The sequence below is a fragment of the Bos javanicus genome, chromosome 24 (assembly GCF_032452875.1).
Source record: "Bos javanicus breed banteng chromosome 24, ARS-OSU_banteng_1.0, whole genome shotgun sequence".
Taxonomy (NCBI): Eukaryota; Metazoa; Chordata; class Mammalia; order Artiodactyla; family Bovidae; genus Bos; species Bos javanicus.
Genome location: NC_083891.1, coordinates 59,214,073 through 59,234,395, shown reverse-complemented (window position 1 = coordinate 59,234,395; position 20,323 = coordinate 59,214,073). Strand labels below are relative to the sequence as shown.

The following is a 20,323-nucleotide window of genomic DNA, read 5'->3' as shown; positions in this document are numbered from 1 at the left end:
GATTTGTATAATTAACACTGGTTGAAAATGAGATAGTAGCCTGATTCTTGTTTACACATTAGAAAGCTTTAAAACTGTCCGAGATAGCCATGATTAACCAGAAAAGAGCAGAGGACAATACATTTATCTCTCATCTTTCTAGTTTGCAGTAGGAATGAGGATGGAGTTCTATTCATCTATTAATTGTCATTCACTTAGTCTCCAGTGTGATGTATATATACAAGATGAGAGGACTTCAGTCACTTGAGTTAATTAATTATTAAATGTATTTGTTTTGCTGTTAACTCAATTTTGCATGTCTTCCCCAAATATCCTTTATTATTTGAAGTCCCACTTATTCTTACAGGACTCACTTATTCTTTCTCAATACCATAAGATAAAATAGTTTTCTGTTTCCTTATTATTGATACAGAATATTTTTTCAGTATTCTGGGTTTTTACCTGAGGGTGTTGATTATCTTGCAACGTAATTATTTGCTTTTATATGTTCTGCTTCATTGCCTACGTTATCAGTTTCTTGAAGTAACTGCTATTGTGTCTTTCTCACCTTTGTATTGATGTAGTGCAAAACTGAGAACTTAGTAGATGGTTATTTGGTGTTAATGAAGTGAATTAAACAACCTCAGAAAATTCTATCAGCTTAGTCCAAATCACCTGGTGTGCGGAACAAAAATTAAATTTTAACCAAGGAAATAAAGCATCAAGAATACCATCTTTATATTTTGTATTATTATTGAATAAGAATTTAAGAACATGTTATATCTTACCATGAAAGAAGAAATATAAAATGCATGCTTTTAAGTCTTGGAATAAATGCAAAATATAGACCTAGAATTGAGCATCTACAGTATCTGTGACACCAAGGTTCCATTTCTGGAAGTCAATTTAAATCATATCTTTGTCTCATTTTCTTCTAAGTTGCCAGCAAGATTTCAAAAGTTTCCTAACTGAATTTATTCTCTGTAATTTTATTTCTTTCTTTTTTCTTTTTCTTTTTTAAATTATGAAGGTATACACATTTACAGGAGATTTGGAAAATTCAGAACAAAGTAACATTAATTAAATTTTATTCAATGCTTAAAAACCACAGTAAAGTGAGTGTTATGTTAGTTCACTGATTTCTCCAAAGGACATTTATTGACTGTAATGTGTCTGTAGGGGAGGAAAAAATGTTTTTGTTTCCAGGAAATTTCAGGTTGTTGGCTGAGACTCACCTGTAATAAAGACATATTCAGTTCAGTTCAGTTCAGTCACTCAGTTCAGTTCAGTCACTCAGTTGTGTCCTACTCTTTGCGACCCCATGAACCGGAGCATGCCAGGAATCCCTGTCAAAACAATAATAAGTTTAATAACTTGTTTACCTTCTGCATACATAAGATTTAGCCAGAAAAACCTTTGTAACTCCCCAAATGGCCCAAGCTACCACCTTAAATACCATTTTCAGCTAAAGATAAAAGAATGTGTTGGAAGTCTGAGGGAAGACAGTTGTGGGAGGTTGTCAGGAACAGCAGGAGTAAGGTTGCCGTGCAGATTCACACCAGTGCCTTCTCCACTGGCAGGAAGTTCCAGAGAAGCGTGCGTGTGGGCACGCTCAGTCGTGTCCGACTCTTTGCAACCCCATGGACCACAGCCCGCCAGGCTCCTGTGTCCATGGAATTTTCCAGGCAAGAATACTGGAGTGGATATCCATTGCCTACTCCAGGGGATCTGACCCAGGGATCGAACCCAAGTTTCCTGCATTGGCAGGCGGATCTTTTACCACTGAGCCACCAGGGAAGCCCCGTGGCTGCATACTTGATGTAATTTACTATAAAACAATACAATTGAAGATGCTTGTTTACAAATGTCATTTCATCAATTTCCCTTTTCTGCTATGCTTAATTCTTCAAAACCGAATTATCGTAAGGACTTCTTTAATCTTAAAAGGGACATAAAGATTAGTTATTTCTTTCTGGAGAAAAATCGTGGGGGAAAGACTTTCCTATTCAGAGCAGATGTAAACTATGTTTGAACAGTTATACACTTCTCTGTGTGTCTCTGTATTATTCCCTTTGCCTGGAATGTTTTCCTTTTTTCATACCTAGCCAATTTATACTTCAAAGTCAGTTCTAATCTTATCTATGAAGATTCCCTACTTCTTATAGTATTACTAACAGCTTACTCCTCCCAAGATACATATGAACCACTGCTGCTGCTAAGTCACTTCAGTCATGTCCAACTCTGTGCGACCCCACAGACAGCAGCCCACCAGGCTCCCCTGTCCACAGGATTCTCTAGGCAAGAACACTGGAATGGTTTGCCATTTCCTTCTCCAGTATGAACCACTACAAGTGTGTAATTGATTGAGCCATGGCAACCAGTAAGCACAAACCAAGTAATATCTTTGACTCAACTGCGGCCTTTTCAGTGTCAGGAATAGCGCTTGCTTTATTCCATATCTCAGGGCTCTGGCATATGCCTAGGACCTAGTACACATTCAATTAAGACTTTTCAAATGAACAAAACAATTATTTCAGCCTCAGAGCTGGATCAGAACTGGATTGCTTACTTTCAAATAAGCTGTGAGGAGGATCCCTACGTCATCCTCTTTTTACTGAATTTTACCTGGCTTTCTCCATCCATCCCAAAACAGATTTTCCATCTGCTCAAACTGGTCCCCGTAAAGCAAATGTGAATAAGTCCAGCTGATGAATCCAAATTCTAAATTAACGCTGATGCTCAAAAGTTACTTCACTCTGAGGTTCAGATTCCACTTAAGTCCATCTCAGCAGGATCCTTGCATCCATGGAAGGCTGAAGGAATGTAGCTGAGAAAGGAATCTGAAAAAGGGTGAGGAATCTAAGAGTGGAACTCTTTGAGGTAAAGACTGGATGAGCATAACCATGTACAATTCATTTAATTCCATTTTTTAATCATCAAATAATTTATTTCTTTGTCATCAAGGGACAGATGGAGCAGGAGTGAAACTGCAAAGTCAGGAGATTGAAGGAAGACTCACATTTCATGAGAGATATTTGTGAGTTTACATCACACCAGCAATAGTGGTCATGACCACAGGAAAAACCATAGCCTTGACTAGACGAACCTTTGTTGGCAAAATAATGTCTCTGCTTTTGAATATGCTATCTAGGTTGGTCATAACTTTCCTTCCAAGGAGTGAGTGTCTTTTAATTTCATGGCTGCAGTCACCATCTGTAGTGATTTTGGAGCCCTGAAAAATAAAGTCTGACACTGTTTCTACTGTTTCCCCATCTGTTTCCCATGAAGTGATGGGACCACATGCCATGATCTTCGTTTTCTGAATGTTGAGCTTTAAGCCAACTTTTTCACTCTCCACTTTCACTTTCATCAAGAGGCTTTTTAGTTCCTCTTCAGGTTCGTCTAGTCAAGGCTATGGTTTTTCCTGTGGTCATGTGTGGATGTGAGAGTTGGACTGTGAAGAAGGCTGAGTGCCGAAGAATTGATGCTTTTGAACTGTGGTGTTGGAGAAGACTCTTGAGAGTCCCTTGGACTGCAAGGAGATCCAACCAGTCCATTCTGAAGGAGATCAGCCCTGGGATTTCTTTGGAAGGAATGATGCTAAAGCTGAAACTCCAGTACTTTGGCCACCTCATGTGAAGAGTTGTCTCATTGGAAAAGACTCTGATGCTGGGAGGGATTGGGGGCAGGAGAAGGGGACGACAGAGGATGAGATGGCTGGATGGCATCACTGACTCGATGGACGTGAGTCTCCGTGAACTCCAGGAGTTGGTGATGGACCGGGAGACCTGGCGTGCTGCGATTCATGGGGTTGCAAAGAGTTGGACATGACTGAGCGACTGATCTGATCTGATCTGATCTGAGCAATAGTGGTCAGCCAGCAGTGAAGGTGGTCAAAGTGACGAATCATCAGTGGGATTTTTGTATCACATGACACACTAGCTGTACTTTTGGAAAATAAATTTTATTTTAAAGAATATACTACTTGACCTAACGGAGAAGGCGATGGCACCCCACTCCAGTACTCTTGCTTGGAAAATCCCATGGATGGAGGAGCCTGGTGGGCTGCAGTCCATGGGGTCGCTAAGAGTCAGACAGGACTGAGCGACTTCACTTTCACTTTTCACTTTCATGCATTGGAGAAGGAAATGGCAACCCACTCCAGGGTTCTTGCCTGGAGAATCCCAGGGACGGGGGAGCCTGGTGGGCTTCCGTCTATGGGGTCGCACAGAGTCAGACATGACTGAAGCGACTTAGCAGCAGCAGCAGCAGCACTTGACCTAAATGCTTAATAAATTCATATCTTAGTTTTCTTGCTTTATAGGTATGAATTTTAACGGACTTTAATATTGTGCAGTACTAACTAACAAGTAAGGAGCTGAAAAACTGTTTAAACTACATGAAGCAGACTTAAAATAGATATTTACAACCCAGCCATAATTATGTCACTCTCTTTAGCTCTCGTTTTATTTACTTTGATGCTCCTGCAGGGGAGATTTATTCCCCCACCCCACACCCACCATTGTTTTCTGTTCCAGAGATTTCTTAACAAATTATTTTTCTGCTTTCCACTTGTAGGTGCCCTCTGCAATCTCTCATCCTTTGCAGCAAACAATTTTCATTAGTAGTCATGGACATTTTAACCCTCAGTTCTATTCCTTCAAAATAAGTATTATGTTTTTAAATCCAAGGGCAATGTCTTTCAAAACATCATAAGATAGTAAGCAAATATGCTTTGTACTGTAAATAAGCCATACCTGATATAAAAGGAGGTACTGGGTGATTGTATTAACCTCTATGAAAGAACAAACAACTTTCTTACATGGAGAGTTTAATGATGTTTGAAGATGATAAAACACTGATAGATTTAGCTAATAATAAGAGTTAGGAAAAGCAAAATCCCATAGATTTTATTTTTCAAATCAATCAATACTAAATCTTGAGAGCTTCAAGTTCTCAACACCTGCTTTAATACCTTCCCATTAACTACTTCCTATCTTTAGTCCCTTCCCCAGCTAGCAGAGGCCCCATGGTTCATTACTGTAGTCTTGTCAATATTCTCAACATCTTGCTTTATTGTTTTCTAGCCTCTTTCACACCCAGTAGATCTTCCTCAAAATTTCAGCCCAACTCCTCTACCATATTTCTTCTTCCTGCAGTGATAGCAACCATCGAGCTCCAGTATCTCTGCACACTAAGGGCACCTGCATCTATCTGGCTTTCGGTTTCTGTTACCTTAATGACCCCTCCTCGATGCCCGATCCTCTTCTGCATCTTTTTCTATCCTATCTCCCATGGGGACTGCACTCCCTCTTGATTCCCTTCTTTCTCCTCTGACTCCAACTCCTTCCCCTTTACAGGAAACATAGCTCCAACAGAATGTTTTGTGGGTGGGGTCGTGTCCCCACAAATCTCATATGATGAAGTCTTTCCCCCCAGTACCTTAGAATGCGACTGCGTTTGGAAATAGGGTCTTTACATAGCTGATTGAGTTAAACGGGGTTATTAGGATGGATCCTAATCCAATATAACTCGTGTTGTTATAGGAAAAAGAAATCAGGTCACGGAAATACACAGAAAAAAGAACAAGTAAGACAGAGACAGACGGCCAGCTACAAAGCCAAGAAAACAGAGCAGACTCAGAAGAAACCAGTCTTATTGACATCTTAATCTCAAGACTTCTAGCCTCTAGAACCAGAGAAGGCAATGGCACCCCACTCCAGTACTCTTGCCTGGAAAATCCCATGGACGGAGGAGCCTGGTAGGCTACAGTCCATGGGGTCGCTAAGAGTCAGACATGACTTTCACTTTCACTTTTCACTTTCATGCATTGGAGAAGGAAATGGCAACCCACTCCAGTGTTCTTGCCTTGAGTGGGCTGCTGTCTATGGGGTCGGACACGACTGAAGCGACTTAACAGCAGCAGCAGCAGCAGATGTTTTTCACCCTTACTCCCATAATTTAGCCTGTTATCCTGGCCCATAGTAGGCGATGTTTGTTTCTTGCACTTGTATTTTTTTTTAAGAGCATCCACAGATTATTTAGTTTGATATTCACAATTTTGTGTGATTTTCTGAGATTTCAGCAACTATTACTAAACCAATCTCACCAATGAGAAACTTGACTTTAAGAGTTTTAGAAACTTAACTGCATCTCAAAGGTTTTGCAAAAACTCACCAGTCTCTGTAGTTTCGATTGCTCATGTATGTAAATAGCTTTGCAAATATTTAGCATTTCCTGCTGCTTCTTTGTTGACTGTTTTTGGCTGCTGACTGTCATTCTGTCTCCATTCACTCCTTCAAAGTCTGGAATCTATTGCTGCCACGCCTTATAGTATTTATTTTTGGTGTGTATTTTATTTTTATAACATGTTTTTAGCTAAGTAAATACATTTCTTTTTCTTTTATCGGAAGATTTACATTGTTTTGTAAAACATTTTCTCATGGATGTCACTGACACACCCTAGCTCTTTGAATTTATGTTAAGATTTAAAGTTAGCAATTTTCTTTACCCATCATAAACAGCCTAGTTTTATGAACGTGCCTCTACTTAAGAAAAATGGATTTTTGAAGTCATATAAGAGACTTGTTGCTATTTATTTTATCTACAATGACATGTTAGGAGACACAAATATAAGACTGACAAAGTCAAAACAGAGGAAAAGAGCACAATAAGATTGTGTCTAGGGTATTATTAATGGAACACCAGAGTAGAGTGTTTAAGAAATGTCACTGCTAATTCTCAATAATTTTCTCCCAAAATATTTTGTCAATTATTTCCTAACAATATATATCATTGTTAATATAGAAGCAGGGAAGCTAATTTTAAAATAGTTATATTTATTAGGGTTTCTTTGTTTTTATCAAGTTCATATTGTCCTTGAAAATTTATAATATGCCAAGCTCCATGCTGTGTGGAACACAATAGGGAAATGTTGAAAATAGATGTTGTTTTTTTTTTACAAGCTGCATGAGTTTTGCTTAAGAAATATCCTCTAATGCAAAACTCAAGCATTGACTTATTATTTCATTTAATAGCTATTTATTGTCTCTTAAGAAGTCCAGAAATTGATGTAAACTGAAAGACCACTGACAAATGATCACCTCAAAGCAGCCGTGACTGCTTCCCCATCTACATACTGAAACATATCAGCATAAAATCCCAAGGAATTGCATAGGAAGCGAACCTAATTCCGTCTTGTATGCTCTGGGAAGTTACAGAAAATGAAAATGTGGAATTTATGACCAGAAGGATGAATACCAATTAGCTAAGCAAAGGGTGAGGGAGGAGGATGCAGACTAAAGGGATTACATTTTAAATGGACCAGATCAGAGAACGTGAAATTGTGTTAAACAGATTCCCCTTGAAAATAGACTATGAAGGCTGGGGAAAGAGAAGTGTTAAACTTGGTGGCATAGACAGAACCAGAAAGGACATTATATATCATACTAAATAATTTGGGCCTTTGTACCACTGAAAGATTTTAGGTAGGATAACTTTAAAGTCATATTAATGCTTCAAACTGACGACTATAAATGCAGTGTCTGTCAAGAATGGAAGTTAGGGAATGAAGATAATAGAGATGTAATTAAGAGAAGTATAAAAGTATAGAACTATTGAAGAAGAAAAGCCAAAAGTACTTAACTATTTAATGGGAGATGTTGGGGAGAAGAAGGAGTAAGGGTCAACACGTTTCTCATCTGGGAAAGTGAATATACAATGCTGTTATTCACAGGAATAGGAGAAAGGTCAGGAAGGACAGAAAATGAGTCCTGGCTTAAATATGTCATTTTAGAATATTAGTTTATTTTCCCAATGACTTTAAAACCCGGGAACTTGAACTAGAACTTTGAAATGATGAGCGTGGAAAGTAAAATAAGAATTGAAGAGAGTCATGGCTTGAACTCTAAATAAACAAATATCAAAGAGAAACAGGAGCCCAGTAGAGCTGAAGATGGTGTGATCATCAGTAAGAGGTGGAGAGAAAATCAACATAATATGATATTATAAAAAACAAGTTAAGGAAGCATTTGAGAAAGGAGAGAGTGGTCATCAGGATTAAAATCTAGAGACAAGAAAGGAAAAAAGTTTCAATACCTTTGAGGTAGAATGCAAATTGAAACGAATTGAATAATTGACTAAAAGTGGAGGAAACACAGGTAAAATGCCCTACAAGTTAAGAAGCCTGATTCTCAAGAGGAAGAAAAAAATTGTGTGATAAAAGTGAATCATATGGGTTCAAAAATAGAGGAAGTTTTGAAGTTGGAAAAGTTTTGAATTTCTATAGTGATAGTGAAGTCACTCAGTCGTGTCTGACTCTTTGCGACCCCATGGACAGTAGCCAACCAGTCTCCTCCGTCCATGGGATTTTCCAGGCAAGAGTACTGGAGTGGGTTGCCATTTCCTTCTCCAGGGGATCTTCCCAACCCAGGGATCGAACCTGGGTCTCCCGCATTGTAGGCAGACGCTTTACCGTCTGAGCCACCAGGGAAGGCCGAATTTCTATAAGGACCAATGAAATCTGTATTAGTTTGTTAGGGCATCCATAACAAATTGCCATAGGTTGAGTAGCTTAAACAACAGGAACTTATTTTCTCTCAGTTCTAGAGGCTTCGGCTGCTGCTGCTAAGTCGCTCCAGTCGTGTCTGACTCTATGGCAGCCCTCCAGGCTCCCCCATAGGGGGAGTAGGTTGCTCTGTCAAGACCAAGGGCCAAATATTTTCTTACCATTTCTTACCATTCTTCAAAACCAAGAAGAAGGTGACTACAGGTGATTCAGTCTCTAACACATACACATGCACACACAACGTGGGCACTCAGAGAGTTGAGTTAAAGCATAACTATTTTACCTCCAAATTACTGCTAATGCTGAAAAGTACAGGTATTTATCTAATGTGTTTCAGGGTCATGTGTGGGAAAGTTGAATGTTAGGTGGAGTTTAATTTTACCAGCAGCTATTGTGAGATGAACTGTCAGAAAGAAACTTGCTTTTTACAAAATATATTTGTCTTTATTTAGCCTCTCAAAGATCAGGTTAGCAGGTTTCCTTGATGGCTCGGAGGCTAAGAATCCACCTGCACTGCAGGAGCTGCAGGAGACGCAGCTGGGTCCCTGGGCTGGGAAGATCTTCTGGAGTAGGAAACAGCAATTCACTCCAGTACTCTTGCCTGGGAAATCCCATGGACAGAGGAGCCTGCTGGGCTATAGTCCTTGGGGTCATATAGGGTCGGACACAACTGAGCACTCATAAACACCCACAGTCTCCCAAAATTCAGAAAGTCGCCCATTCTAAAGGATATTGTTCTATGTTGAATATAATGAAATCCACGCTTTGTGCTCTGAGACAATGGGAATATCCTTAAATTTGGCTGATGGGGCGTGAAATTCAATTACTGTTCATTCAAGTATTGTTTGAACTATTCCTTTGTTCTTTTATAAAATTTACCATATGGAAAGGAAGTACAGTGTCTTCCAGTTGAAAGAAATAATTGGCATTAATATCCTATAATTAAATTGACTTTATTTTCCATTACTTTTTGAAGACTTGTATCCAGAAAGACAGCAAGAGAGAGAGAGAGAATAGTAATGAGCAGAATAAACTCGAATAACTCGACTGGATGGCTTATATCAACTTGATGCTGAGCAGTACCCTATTGGACTTCCCGGCATGTCCTGCATTTCTCGCAGGCAAGACTCCAGCCTCCATGACTTTTCCTGAGTTCCAAGGGGCAGATCAGTTGCTAATCAAGGGAGCTCCAGCAACGAAACTACCTGGGGCAAGATTAAAAAGGCCAGGGAGGCTCATTAAGATTAGGAGACTCATCACCCAAGACTCTGTGTTGTGTATTCAGTACTCAAGTCATGTCCAGCTCTTTGGGACCCTATGGACCGCATCACACCAGGCTTCCCTGTCTCTCACTGTCTCCCAGAGTTTACCCAAGTTCATGTCCATTGAATCGGTGATGCCATCCAACCATCTCATTCTCTGTTGCCCCCTTCTCAGACTCAGTCTTTCCCAGCATCAGGGTCTTTTCCAATGAATCAGCTGTTCAAATCGGGTGGCCAAAGTGTTGGAGCTTCAACTTCAGCATCAGTCCTTCCAATGAGTATTCAGGGTTGATTTCCTTTAAGGTGGACTGGTTTGATCTCCTTGCTGTCCAAAGGACTGTCAAGAGTCTTCTCCAACACCTCAATTCAAAAGAGTTAATTCTTCAGTGCTCAGCCTTCTTTATGGTCCAGCTCTCACATCCATACACGACTCCTGGAAAGAACATAGCTTTGACTACACGGATCTTTGTCAGCAAAGTGAGGTCCTTGCTTTTTACTACACTGTCTAGGTTTGTCGTAGCTTTCCTGTCAAGAACCAATCGTCTTCTAACTCCAGGGCTGCAGTCACTGTCCGCAGTGATCCTAGAGCCCGAGACGAGGTGATCAGTCACCTCTTCCACCTCCCCTTCCTTCTATTTGCTGTGAAGGGATGGGGCTGGATACCATGGGCTTAGTTTTTTTTTAATGTTGAGTTTTAAGCCAACGTTTTCACTCTCCACTCACCCTCCTCCAGAGACTTTTTAGATCCTCTTTGCTTTCTGCCATGTGAGTGGTATCATTTGCATATTTGAGGTTGTTGATATTTCTCCCAGCAATCTTGATTCCAGCTTGTAACTCATCCAGCCTGGCATTTTGCATGACTCTACACATTCTAATCTTGTCAGCAATCTCTTCCTTTTGGAACTGTGCAGCAGAAAGAATGCAAAGTTACTGTTACTGCCTTGATCCTTATCACATAGCCTTGCCTGACTATATAACCTCTCCTTCCTCACCAGGGAGAGGGGCACAGTTCTTGGGGCTCTAGGCTGCTGTGTTCCCTCTTTGCCTGGAAAGTAATAAAGCCATTCTTTCCTTCTCCTTTCTAACTGTTTCTGTACTTCTGTTTAGCAGTGATGCACAGAAAGCCAAGATGTTAGCAAAGAACTCAGCAAGTTTTTCAACTTAATTTTTATAGCAATCATCTATAGTATAAATAAGTTAGCAATACATTTCATCATGAGATCATCTCATTTAATTACTCTACCAAAGATACAGCATCTCCTCTGAAGTATCTGTGTCAAATGATACATCATATTCTCTTAAACCAGAATCTGCCTTTGTGTTAGTTTCTCTGGGATCCAAATAACTTCATCCTGCCTGCAAAAGTGAAAATACTGAATTAATCTTCCCTTTGAAACCTCCAATTTTCACATGATGGATTACAGTTATTTTGGAGACTAGCTACAATTTTCTTATCAGCCAAGAAAAATATAGAATGTGTTATTGGTTTTCATGAAAGGACTGCAGCATGATTTTTATAAACCTGCAATTTCAACATCTATTAAAAACACTGGGGCTTAATTTAGACTTCTCTTGCCTTAGAATGCAAGCCATGAACCTTACAGAACTGTATTTACAAGCAGCCATTATTCATTAGAAGGTCTGTTGCTAATGCTGAAGCTCCAATACTTTGGCCACCTGCTGTGAAGAGATGATTCATTGGAAAAACCCCTGATGCTGGGAAAGATTGAGGGCAGGAGGAGAAGGGGGTGACAGAGAATGAGATGGTTGGATATTGTCACTGACTCAGTGAACTTGAGTTTCGGCAATCAATGGGAGATAGTGAAGGATGGGAGACTGGCGTGCTGCAGTCCGTGAGGTCACAAAGAGTCCAGAACTTAGTGACTGAAGAGCAAATTGTTTCACTTAGAAACTTCACAGATACCAAGCACAATGTTTGCAGATGAACAATAGAACCTTCCTCATAGCCTTATCAGGGAGTAGGTGTGGTCAGTAGCAATTAATTTCAGTTTGTTTTTTATGCTCAAAAAATAGTCAGGGTAAAAGACTGTTTTGAAGGAAAGCATAAATAGTAGATAACTAAAACAAAAATAAATAGTACATATGTTTTTATATCGATTATCTAAATTCACCTGACTTTAAGCATGTTACAGTATCAGACTTTTAGTTAAAACACAAAGTCAACATAAACCAAAGACCTCAGACTAGCCACTTACATGTGATTTAAATAACATAATTAAGAATCATTTCACAGCCCAAAAAGGGTAATTGAAAGACTGCTAAAACATTCTAATTCCAAACTGTGCCGTGTTAAATCCAATGCAAAAATAGCACCAAGCTATAATCCCAAATTTTCCTTATGTCAGTTCCCATTTTTTTTTCTTGCATTCATCCTGTAGAGAAGAAAATAAGAATTTCTAAGTTCTCACACCAATGATGTTAGTTATATGAGTTTTGGTGCAATTCTGAATATTGATACTGCCTCATATTTTCAGACAAGTCTTCTGAGTGCTCCCACTGTAAACTACCCATTCCTCATCATTCTGACCTGTAACTCTCATGTCACTGGGCTGTAATTTCTCAGAGCACTCAAAACTATCGGAAAGTGTAAAATTCATTTGATTATTGACGATTTTATTATCTGAACACCCTTCTCTAATGTCCCCATGAGAGTGAGGCTCTCAATGTATTCACTTCTGTATCTCTGGTTCCCAGGATGTGATGGTGTATATTGTTGTTTAGTCACTAAGTCGTGTCCGACTCTTTTGCGACCCTATGGACTGTAGCTCGCCAGGATTTTCTGTCCTTAGGATTTCCCAGGCAAGAATACTGGAGTGAGCTGTCATTTCCTCCTCCAGGGGATCTTGCCAACCTAGGGATTGAACCCACGCCTCCTGTATTGCAGGCAGATTCTTTACCACTGAGCCACCAGGGAAGCCCAATGGTATATGCTGTGCTGTGCTTAGTCGCCCAGTCGTGTCTGACTCTTTGTGACGCAGAAGGAAATGGCAACCCACTCCAGTACTCTTGCCTGGGAAATCCCATGGACGGAGAATCCTGGTAAGCTACAGTCTATGGGGTCACAAAGAGTCTGATACAACCAAATGACTTCCCTTTGGACTGTTGCCCACCAGGCTGCTTTGTCCATGGGGATTCTCCAGGCAAGAAGATTGGAGTGGGTTGCTGTGCCCTCCTCCCAATGTTATTTATTAAGTAGCTAATAATGATCTGGAATAAATCAATTATTGTTTTTTCCTTAAAAACATTTACAGTCCTGAACTTCTTCGTCAGGACTCAAAATGTTTACCTGTAAAATAATACCTTTAATCACAAAATAAAATTCTCTATCTAGTGGAAACTGTTGATTCATGTCAATTAGGGCACAGTGACCATGGGCCAAGCTCAGAAGTAACTGAGTTGGCTGTACTCCACAAACTTCTTCCTCACACATCAGTACCCTTAAAAATCAAATTGAATAAGAACACTGAATAATAAAAGTGGAATCCATCAAAAGAAATTGCTATGTTACTTTTATTAGGAGAAATCATCTAGAAAAGGGTGCTGTTTCTAAACATATGATGAATTTAAGTAAAGATGACTAATGACAATTAACAGCTGGCAACTCAAGAGTTATTTGATCTCAAAGATAAACATAGTACAGGAGCAGGTTTTCTGTAAATCTAATTCCAAGCAGTGACAACCTTTAGAGACCACATTAAAAAAAAAAAAATCCAAAAATTACTTAAAATTCAGATATGGCTTTAAAAGTGTCATAATATGTAAGACTTAATTTTTTTCCAGCAACCTATACCAGACACCTATCTTCTTAAAAGAGCAAAAGATATTGCTGATTTAGAAATAGAAAACATTGAGAATTATGTATTTTAGATGAAAGATTATATGACTAAATTTTTCTTGTTATACTTACTTTACTTTGCAGATGTCGATCATAAATCTGAGGTCAGAGTTTTGTTTTCTGGATCATTCTGTGTTGTTTTCCAAACACTGGAATTTTGTACAGAAAATGGGAAGTAGATGGCACTCTTGGACTTGCAATCGGATTCGGGAAATGCGGGAAGCCCGTGCAGGGTGGATTCAAGCAATTAACTCGGCAAGATCCGCGTCTCTCGCTTTGTTTACCAAAACTGTTTTTTTAACTATTTAATAGCTTCCACTACAGGCTGCTTCTCCCTCTTACAGTGTATTAAGAGACAAAAGTACTTTTTAACTATTGATAGTCCAACCTGCGCTTTTCACTTTTGCAGTGTATTAAGAAAATCATATTGCTGAATCATTCATACAGGAATTTTTTTTTACAAATATAGCAAAAGTATTAATAAAAGTATTTAAAATTAGGTGGAGAAATTTACAATGGGTCAGGTGTACATGTTTTTCAGTTCTGGGAAACATATGTATTGGCTTGGAGAGATCACATTTACAGAGAAAATACACTTTAGATGTGATTATCCAGGATTCCCACAATAAGAGAAAGCATTTATCCACTCAATAATCCTCAGTTTGTTCATAACACTCATTTTTTGATGCAGGCCATGTGTATTTAATTGCCTCTTTTGATTGAGATAACTGCATTTTTTATCCCATTTCTTCTCCTTACGTCAAAAACGCTGCCAAATCGTTAGCAGTCACGAGAAATTTCACCTTAATCTCCAAGTCTTTTGGTACCTGTGACCCACACATTCTCTCCTGAAAGGAAATCTAATCATTTTCTTCCTTTCTGCACAGGGAGGTTCTGTGTCCTGCCATATCACACGTCATATCACAGTCGTTTATGAGCATGTGTCATCCCCTCGCTAGATTCTCGAGAGCCACGGTCATGAAGCCTCAGTCTAGAGACCCCAGAACCAAAGCCAGCCACCTGTCCTTCTGGGTACTAGTTGAGAGCCTCCAACCAAAGGCCCGGCAAGGACCTCCTTGGAGAAGTGGAACAGTTTGCACAGCTTCCATCTTCAGCCCCCTTTCCCCCGACCTGTGATCCCATTCTCCTCTCCCCCAGCAGGTGAGCAGCCTCTATCTCACCCTGCCGTGTCACTTGGGCTGGTCCTCACTAGACAAGGTAAACATATGTGTGTGTGCCGAGTTGCTCAGTCGTGTCTGACTCTTGGGACCCATAGATTGTAGTCTGCCAGGCTCCTCTGTCCATAGGATTCTGCAGGCAAGAAGACTGGAGCGGGTAGCCTTTTCCTTCTTCAGAGGATTTTCTCGACCCAGGAATTGAACCCCTGTCTCCTGCATTGGCAGGCAGATTCTTTACAGACTGAACTACATTGCTTCTTGACCAAGGTAAATATATAATTTTCTGTTTAAAGGCTTGAGAATAGAAAGATTACTACTAAAATACACAGGCCTGAAACTTGCATTAACAAACTGAATGCCATTTAGCAGGATAACACTTAACCTGAGATTCACATATGAGATGAAGAGAAGTTATTGGTCCTTTATCATACAGCCTCAATTACCCACTATGTGCATGCATACTGAGCTCCTCAGGGAGATAGATTTCTATGAAATGATGGAAGATAGAAGCGATTGAATTTTGTGTTTAGTTTTCTCTTAACTGAGAAGAAGAACAGAATACAGAGATGAGGGCAGACTCTCTCTCCAAAGAGAAAATCTTCAGATTCTCCCACCGCTAATCTGTAGGAAAGAGTCAGGAGAACCCACTTCCGGAGGTCACAGTATCTCTACCTGCTAGAAAAAACAGCCCGACTGGAGATTTTACTGCCGAGACATCCACAGGAACCCTGTTCTGTAGGATGGGAACCCTTATTCCTCTCTTGGAGGATGGTTCAAGGGGCACTGTGAAAGAAGCAACGATTTATGGTGTGAATTTGGGTAAGTTAGAAAAACCTCATTAACTTCATAGAAATTAATACCTTCATTAAGATCAGTCTGAAGGTCAAATGAAATAATGTTCCCACTCACTCATTCTCTCATTTATTTGATAAAAAATTAATAACTAATTGATTACTAAGTGCTATTCACCATTCTAAGCATTAAGGATATTGTCTTTAAAAAAAAGAAAAAAACATTGGTATTAGTGTACTGGCTATTGAGTTACTAATGAATAGTTTCATTCTGTAAATAGCAGTGATTTATAGGCACACATTTGTTTCCCTAGAATGCTTACATTTCTTCTAGTATATACAAAGTATAAATTCATAATCTTTACTTCATAAACCCAGGACCACAGATTTAGTACAGGGGTAAATCCAAATTAAATCCTACACATATGAAAGAAAAGATAAATATTATTTTAGACATGGCCATTTTAAAGATATCTGGTTTTCAGTATTTTAGAAGCAACTTAAGATGATAAGAACATATTATTACTCAGTCTGGTTTTTAACTGCTTCCTCAGAGCTGGGAAAAAAGCAGCCATGCCTTTTATTACATATATATACTGAACTAAAACATGCCCTGTGCTTACTCAGTTCTGGATAGTACCAGGAGCAAGTGATATTTTTTACTTTTAAAAGAAGTCTTTCATATATTTATTTTTAATTATGAAAAGGATTTCAAACATGATAAAAGTACAGAGAGCAATAAAGCAATGTACTCACTACCCAGATTTTAAAATTGCTTTACCATATTTACTTTGGGATTATACATACACATTTATTATAAAATGTGTATATGTGAACAATAATATACTCCATTTTATAGATTTTTGAATATATAAAAATAAAATTTATATAAAGTATTACAAAAAGGATTAAAAATCTCTAGCTCACCATCAACCTGTCCCCTCATGAGGAAACCATGCACATCCTTCTCTTTATGATTTATAACCTTATAATATATTCACTATCTATAAATAACAAACACAATTCCTCTGTGTATTTCTAAGATTTACACCATAATACGATTTACCTTCCTTTTTTAACCTCAATGTTAGATTTTAAGATTTATCAATTCTGAATGGAATTAATTAAATTTCTTTCTACTGTATAAGAGCGCCATAGTAAGGTGTTCCTTGTATATACTGATAAACATTTATTTTTTCATTGGTTTTTGCTTTTTCAAAAAAGGCTAGAATGATCATGCTGGTCTTTTAAATAGATTTTAATTCTGTAAGTAGCATGGCAGGATCAAAACACAGACAGAGCTCAGCTTCACTAGAAATTGCCAGCTGCTCCTCTGAACAGTGCAAACATTTACATTCCTACAAGCCCAGTAGGAGAGGTTTCATTTCACCATGTTCTAGCTAAGACTTGACTTTATCAGAGTTTTAAGGTATGCCGATTATGTGAAAATGGTATTTTGTTGCTGTCATGACTTCCATTTCCCTAATAAACAGTAAGATCGGGTGTTTTTCATCTGTCTATTGGCTCTTGGGGTTCCCCTTCAGTGAACGCCTGTGTTTTTTATTGATTTCATAATTGACTCACTTTCTCTTGCTAGTTTATCTGTACTTTTCTAAGTTTTAAACTTTTACTGTTTACTTTCAGATTTTTAATGTTCTCTATGCTATGAGCAGGGATCTAAGCTTTTAACCACATATATAGCTGAATAGTAAACATCACTCTTATAAAACAATCCATCTTTTGTTGCAGGAAGGAGAACCCCTTCCAGAACCCGAAACTGGGCTCTTGTCTAACACTCAGAAATGAATCGCGAGGAGACACATGTGCTGACAAAGCAAGAGATTTTATTGGGAAAGGGCACCCGGGTGGAGAGCAGGAGGGGAAGGGAACCCAGGAGAACAGCTCTGCCACATGGCTCGCAGTCTCGGGTTTTATGGTGATGGGATTAGTTTCCGGGTTGTCTTTAGCGAATCATTCTGACTCAGAGTCCTTCCTGGTGGTGCACGCCTTATTCAGCCCAGATGGATGCCAGAGAGAAGGATTCTGGGAGGTGGTCGGACAGGTGGTGTCTCCTTTTGACCTCTCCTGACCTCTTCCGGTTGGTGGAGGCTTCTCAGTTCCGGGTTCCTTACCCGGACCTCCTGTCGTAAAACAACTCATGCAAGTGGTTACTGCGGTGCCTGGCCAGGGTGGGCGGTCCCAGTCAGTGTGCTTCCCCTAACATTTTCACTTTTCCATTGCTTTTTATACTGCTATCTCTATTACATTAAAAAATTCCTATATATATTCAAAAGTATTTTCTAGCCCTCATCCTTGTTTATGTGGGGCTTCCTTCTTCGTTCTTTTCCAAGATTGTTTATGCTCGAATTCAGGTTCCCAGCCTTTTCATGTGAATTTTTAGGATCTGAATGTTAATTTTCACGACGACAACAAAAACAGCTGGCGTTTTTATAGGGGTTTGATTTGCCTTATTAACAAGACTGGGCCATTCAATCCATGAACACACAACAGCTTTTCATGTATTTAGGCCTATTTAATTTCTTTCAACAAGGTTTTGCAATTTTCAATGGAAAATCTTGCGTTTACTCTGTTAAATTTATTTTCAAGTATTGATATGTGATTCCTTTTAATAGCATTGTAAATTTAATCATTTCCTTAATTTTATTTTTGGATTTCTGATTGCTATTTTATAGAAATACAATTGATTTTTTAATGTGGATCTCGTGTCATGCTGCTTTGCTTAATTCTCTTATTAATTCTAACAGACTTGTGGGGTAGATTCACTGGTATTTTCTAGATCCAAAATCGTGGCATGTCATCTGCAAGTAGAGAAACTCTGTTCTTTCCAGTCCATAGCCTTTATTTTTTCTTGTACCGACAACACCCTTTCAGTATATTGTTGAGAGAGATAAGACAGCGAACATCCTAGTCTTACTCCTGATTTGGTGGAAAACATCTGGTCTTTCACATATGATATTAGCTATAATTTTTGTGGGTTTTTTTTTTCATTTATGACACTCATCAGTTTGACAAAGTTCTCTTCTAAGCCTCGTTTGCTGCCTGCTTTTACTATGAAAGGTGTTTGTCTTTCACAAATGCTTTTTTCTGCAGCTTTTGAGATGATCATGTTTCTCTTCTTTTTTCTAATGATTAAATATGCTGCATCATTTGATAATTAATTTGAACATCGCTCATGGGTCACATTTTTTGTTTTCAATTTTAAAAGGTATATTCCACTCCAATAGGGCAGCCTATACCTGGGGCAAATTACAAGCTTCTTTCTACTTTTCAAGGCTGGTTAAAACATTTTTTTCCTGTTTCGTTTTCACTAAAGAGGGAACATCTCAAGGTCCTAGTCTTGTGGTTTTACTTAGGATTTTTTAATCTATTTATAAGGCTTAATTAAAAGTCCAAGGCTCCATGTGGAGTCAGAACCTCTGCTGCAAATTTCTAGGCTTTACATCTGGTCTTGTTGTCCCCACTTCCCATTTTCAGAGCTTTCAAAATCATCAGTGTTAGTCTCTTGACTTGGCATAGAGGGTCTTATCTATTTCTAGTACTCAAATTTTCTTTCTTTAAACCTCATCTGTATATTTTAAGTGTTCTTATATTTTATTCAACATTTTATTATTTCTAATGGAAAGGATCCATTTTGGCTCTGTCCTATGTTTTGCTGGAGACATTGATATTTATTATCTCACATTCTAGTGAATATCAGCAACAGTAACAAAAAAACTAAATCATTGATTCTTTAAATAGCAATATTTGTTATTAATAAATAGCAATTATTCAGTTCAGTTGCTCAGTCGTGTCCGACTCTTGGCAACTCCATGAACCACAAGCACGCCAGGCTTCCCTGTCCATCACCAGTTCCCAGAGTCCACCCAAACCCATGTTCATCCAGTTGGTAATGCCATCCAACCATCACATCCTCTGTCATCCCCTTCTCCTCCTGCCTTCAATCTTTCCCAGCATCAGGGTGTTTTCAAATGAGTCAGCTCTTTGCAGCAGGTGGCCAAAGAATTGGAGTTTCAGCTTCAGCATCAGTCCTTCCAATGAACACCCAGGACTGATTTCCTTTAGAATGGACTGGTTGGATCTCCTTGCAGTCCAAGGGACTCTCAAGAGTCTTCTCCAACACCACAGTTCAAAAGCATCAATTCTTCGGCGCTCAGCTTTCTTTATAGTCCAACTCTTACATCCATACATGATCACAGGAAAAACCATAGCCTTGACTAGACGGACCATTGTTGGCAAAGTAATGTCTCTGCTTTTGAATATGCTATCTAGGTTGGTCATAACTTTCCTTCCAAGGAGTAAGCGTCTTTTAATTTCATGGCTGCAATCACCATCTGCAGTGATTTTGGAGCCCCCCAAAATAAAGTCTGACACTGTTTCCATTGTTTCCCCATCTATTTGCCATGAAGTGATGGAACCAGATGCCATGATCTTCGTTTTCTGAATGTTGAGCTTTAAGGCAACTTTTTCACTCTCCACTTTCACTTTCATCAAGAGGCTCTTTGGTTCTTCTTGACTTTCTGCCATAAGGGTGGTGTCATCTGCATATCTGAGGTTATTGATATTTCTCCTGGCAATCTTGATTCCAGCTTGTGCTTCCTCCAACCCAGCGTTTCTCATGATATACGCTGCATCTAAGTTAAATAAGCAGGTTGACAATATGCAGCCTTGAC

At 39.0% G+C, this 20,323-nt stretch overlaps 1 protein-coding gene and 1 non-coding gene across 2 annotated transcripts in view; both read right to left on the bottom strand.

Moving 5' to 3' along the window:
- Positions 1-20,323, bottom strand: part of LOC133237418 (glutamate decarboxylase 1-like) — a 66,891-nt gene that overhangs the window by 34,824 nt on the left and 11,744 nt on the right. Inside the window, exon 3 of the mRNA XM_061399443.1 lies at positions 14,423-14,490. Coding sequence (XP_061255427.1) covers positions 14,423-14,490 — 68 coding nt within the window. The remainder of the gene's footprint in view (positions 1-14,422; positions 14,491-20,323) is intronic.
- On the bottom strand, positions 8,399-8,470 carry TRNAC-ACA (transfer RNA cysteine (anticodon ACA)). The gene has a single exon. It is a non-coding gene; the product is annotated as a tRNA-Cys (tRNA).